The sequence below is a fragment of the Panicum virgatum genome, chromosome 3N, assembly GCF_016808335.1.
Source record: "Panicum virgatum strain AP13 chromosome 3N, P.virgatum_v5, whole genome shotgun sequence".
In the NCBI taxonomy this organism is placed as follows: domain Eukaryota; kingdom Viridiplantae; phylum Streptophyta; class Magnoliopsida; order Poales; family Poaceae; genus Panicum; species Panicum virgatum.
In genome coordinates, this window is record NC_053147.1 from 40,948,838 (window position 1) to 40,952,049 (window position 3,212).

A 3,212-nucleotide genomic window follows, 5' to 3' on the forward strand; every position below is an offset into this window, starting at 1 on the left:
CTGTGCTTCGAGGATCCCCTAACTGATTCCTCTAGCACGGGGGACAACTGCCTAGAGGGCGCGTCCGCGCCACTGTGCATGTGCGCCATGGCCGATGGCGACCCGCCGCTGGAGGTGGTGCCGTCCGAGCAGACGCACATCCCAGCGGCCCAGCGCGAGCGAGCGCTCACCGACGCGCAGGCTCACGACAAAGACCTCCGTCGTCGCCGACAGACACCCCCACCTGGGGACCAGTCTCTGCGGGCCCCCACTGGGTCTAAAGGTATGAACCCCATGGGTTCCACGTGTCGGCGCGCACTCAGGGTCAACCACGATATCGTCAACGATGCCCGCATGCAACTCCCGCAAGAGTTTCGTGCAGGCCAGAACATCGCAGCGGCCGCGATCCTCCTGCAGACGGTGCCAGAGCCGGAGGATCCGGCCCAAAGGGACCTTCACCACTAGGTGAGGAACCTGGTGGAACTCGCCGCCGTCCAGCAGGCAGAGAGATCCTCGCTAAACCTCCGGCAGGCCGTCACCTCATGTCCCGCCGGTGGCTTGAGCCACGGCGGGCGAGAGCCATCCGAAGTGTAGCGCACCCCACCTGCACGGCAGCCTGACGCGGGCGGCACGCCAGCCCCAGCGGCGGCATCCGCCCTTCTCCCGCGAAGGCCACCGATTCACGATCGCGTCGGTCACAACTACGACACACGCAGCGTGATCCGAGGCCGGCGCAAACGAGGCACCACGCCGACGTCGACCGCGCGGCCACTCGAGCAGAAGATGCGTGGGCATACGCGCCCCACCCGGAGCGCTCACCGCTCCGTGCGTGGGGGATGCCCCTGCGACCCCGACGTGGATCGCGACCGGAGTCCGAGCCCGGACCCCACCAGGCCAAACGCCTTCTCCAGAGCAATTCGGGGGGCGCCTTTCCCCCAACGCTTCCGACCGCCGGTGAACATCGTGAAGTATACTGGGGATATGAACCCCGGCATGTGGCTGGAAGACTACCGGCTTGCATGCCAGGCCGGAGGGGCAAGCGACGACCGCTTCGTCATCCAGTACCTCCCTATATGCCTGGGAGAGAACGTCCATGCCTGGCTGGACTTCTTGCCCGCCGACTCCATCGGCAGCTGGGCAGACCTTCAAAGAGACTTCATCGGCAACTTTCAAGGCACGTACGTACGTCCTGGCAACTCTTGGGTTCTCAAGAACTGCAAGCAGGAGCCCGGTGAGTCTCTGTGCGACTACATCCGGTGCTTCTCCAAGCAGTGCAACTCACTGCCAGGCGTCGTCGACGCCAACACCATCGGCGCATTCCTTAGCGGGACGCACTGCAAGACCCTGGTCCACAAACTAGGGTGCCAGAAGATGCGCACTACGCACGAGCTCCTGGAGATCGCCACCAGCCACGCCTCCGGCGGGGAGGCGGTTGGGGCCGTCTTCGAGCACGACCAGCACGTGGTGAAAGAAAAGCGACGTGACCGCGACAGGCCTTCCTCGAGCCTCGAGGACAACAAGAGCAAGAAGAATCGTCGACCCCCCGCTATCGGCGAGGTCGCGGCAGCGGAATGCCAAGATAAGCGCCTGCCGAGAAACGACCACTTCAGCCAACTCCTGGAAAAGCCTTGCACCAACCATGGCTATCCGGTGAACCACAAGTTCAGGGACTGCGATATGATGAAGCACCTCCTCCGACGGATAGCCAAGACCAACAGTGACAGCTGCGACAAGAGGCCCGACGCCGACCAGGACAGAGGGAAGCCGGCGGATGGAGAGTTCCCGGATGTGGATCGGTGCTTGGTGATCATCGGCGACCTGGAGGACGAGTGCTCTAGACGACTACAGAAGGTTCGGCTCCGCGAGGTATGTGCTGCTGCAGGTTCCATTCCTAGAAAGCTGAAGTGGGCGTCCACACCCATTATTTTCGATCAGGATGACCACCCGGCAAACGTCCCTCGACCCAGGAGCTATCCCCTCGTCATTGACCCCGTCGTTAGCAACATGCGCCTGTCCAAGGTACTGATGGACGGAGGCAGCAGCCTCAATATCCTCTACGTCGACACCTTGGAAGCCATGGGAATCCCGCGAGGCTGCTTGCGGGAATCCCTCTTCCCCTTCTATAGCATCCTGCCAGGCATGATGGCGTACCCAGTCGGCAACATCGACTTGCCGGTTACGCTAGGCAGCAAAGCCAACTTCCGCACCGAAACCCTCACGTTTGAGGTGGTGGACTGGAAGGGGGTGTACCATGCCATTCTCGGGCGCCCCGCCTACGCCAAGTTCATGGCGGTGCCCAACTACACCTACCTCAAGCTCAAGCTGCTGGGCCCAAACGGTGTCATCACCGTGAGCGGCTCCTTCGAACAGGCCTACGTGAGCAGCCGCGAGTACTATGACCTCGCCACCACCGCGGCAAACTCAGCTGAGCTCGGTCAGCTTCGCGCCGCCACCGCCGAGTGCTGCCCTGACCCTGGCAGGCCTAGCCAGGCACCGGCCTTCGTCTCAACCGACAAGACCAAGACGGTCATGGTCGACGACGCTGATCCAACCAAGACGGTGCGGATCAGCTCTCAGCTGCCGGCCAAATAGGAACACGCGCTCGTCGACTTCCTCCGCGCCAACAAGGACACTTTTGCCTGGAAGCCGTCCGATATGCCGGGCATCCCAAGGGAGGTCGCCGAGCACGAACTCTGCATTTTGCCGGGATCCAAGCCCGTCCAGCAACGACTACGCCGCTTCGACGACGAGAGGTGCAGGGTCATAGGAGAGGAGATAGCTAAGCTATTAGCTGTTGGCTTCATCAAGGAAGTCTACCACTCCAACTGGCTCTCTAATCCAGTCCTTGTAAAAAAGAAAACTAGTCAATGGAGAATGTGTGTTGATTACACCAGCCTGAACAAGGCATGCCCCAAAGACCCTTTTCCTTTGCCTAGGATAGATCAGATAATCGACTCCACCTCCGGGTGCAAAATCTTCTCTTTCCTAGACGCCTACTCGTGCTATCACTAGATAGCGATGAAGGAATCTGACCAGCTCACGACATCCTTCATCACACCATTTGGCTCATACTGCTACGTGTCAATGCCGTTCAGTCTCAAGAATGCAGGGGCAACATACCAGCGATGCATGCAAGCCTGCTTTTCCGACCAGATCAACGCACCAATCAACCCCGACCGGCCGGACTCGCCTCGGGCGACGGTCGCGGTCTATGTTGACGACATCGTCATCAA

The 3,212-nt window shown here is 60.9% G+C and overlaps 1 protein-coding gene across 1 annotated transcript; it reads left to right on the forward strand.

Moving 5' to 3' along the window:
• The first annotated feature begins 972 nt into the window (after positions 1–972).
• On the forward strand, positions 973–2,571 carry LOC120667808. The gene is made up of 2 exons (XM_039947802.1): positions 973–2,271; positions 2,350–2,571. Exons 1-2 carry the CDS (start codon positions 973–975, stop codon positions 2,569–2,571), a joined length of 1,521 nt encoding a protein of 506 aa, XP_039803736.1.
• Positions 2,572–3,212: the final 641 nt, after the last annotated feature.

Excerpts from the sequence above, each read along its gene's own strand:
- LOC120667808 (XM_039947802.1), top strand. The coding sequence starts at position 973 with ATGTGGCTGGAAGACTACCGGCTTGCATGCCAGGCCGGAGGGGCAAGC. Across the intron at positions 2,272-2,349 it reads CCTACGCCAAGTTCATGGCG|GCCTACGTGAGCAGCCGCGA; the intron begins GTGCCCAACTAC and ends TCCTTCGAACAG.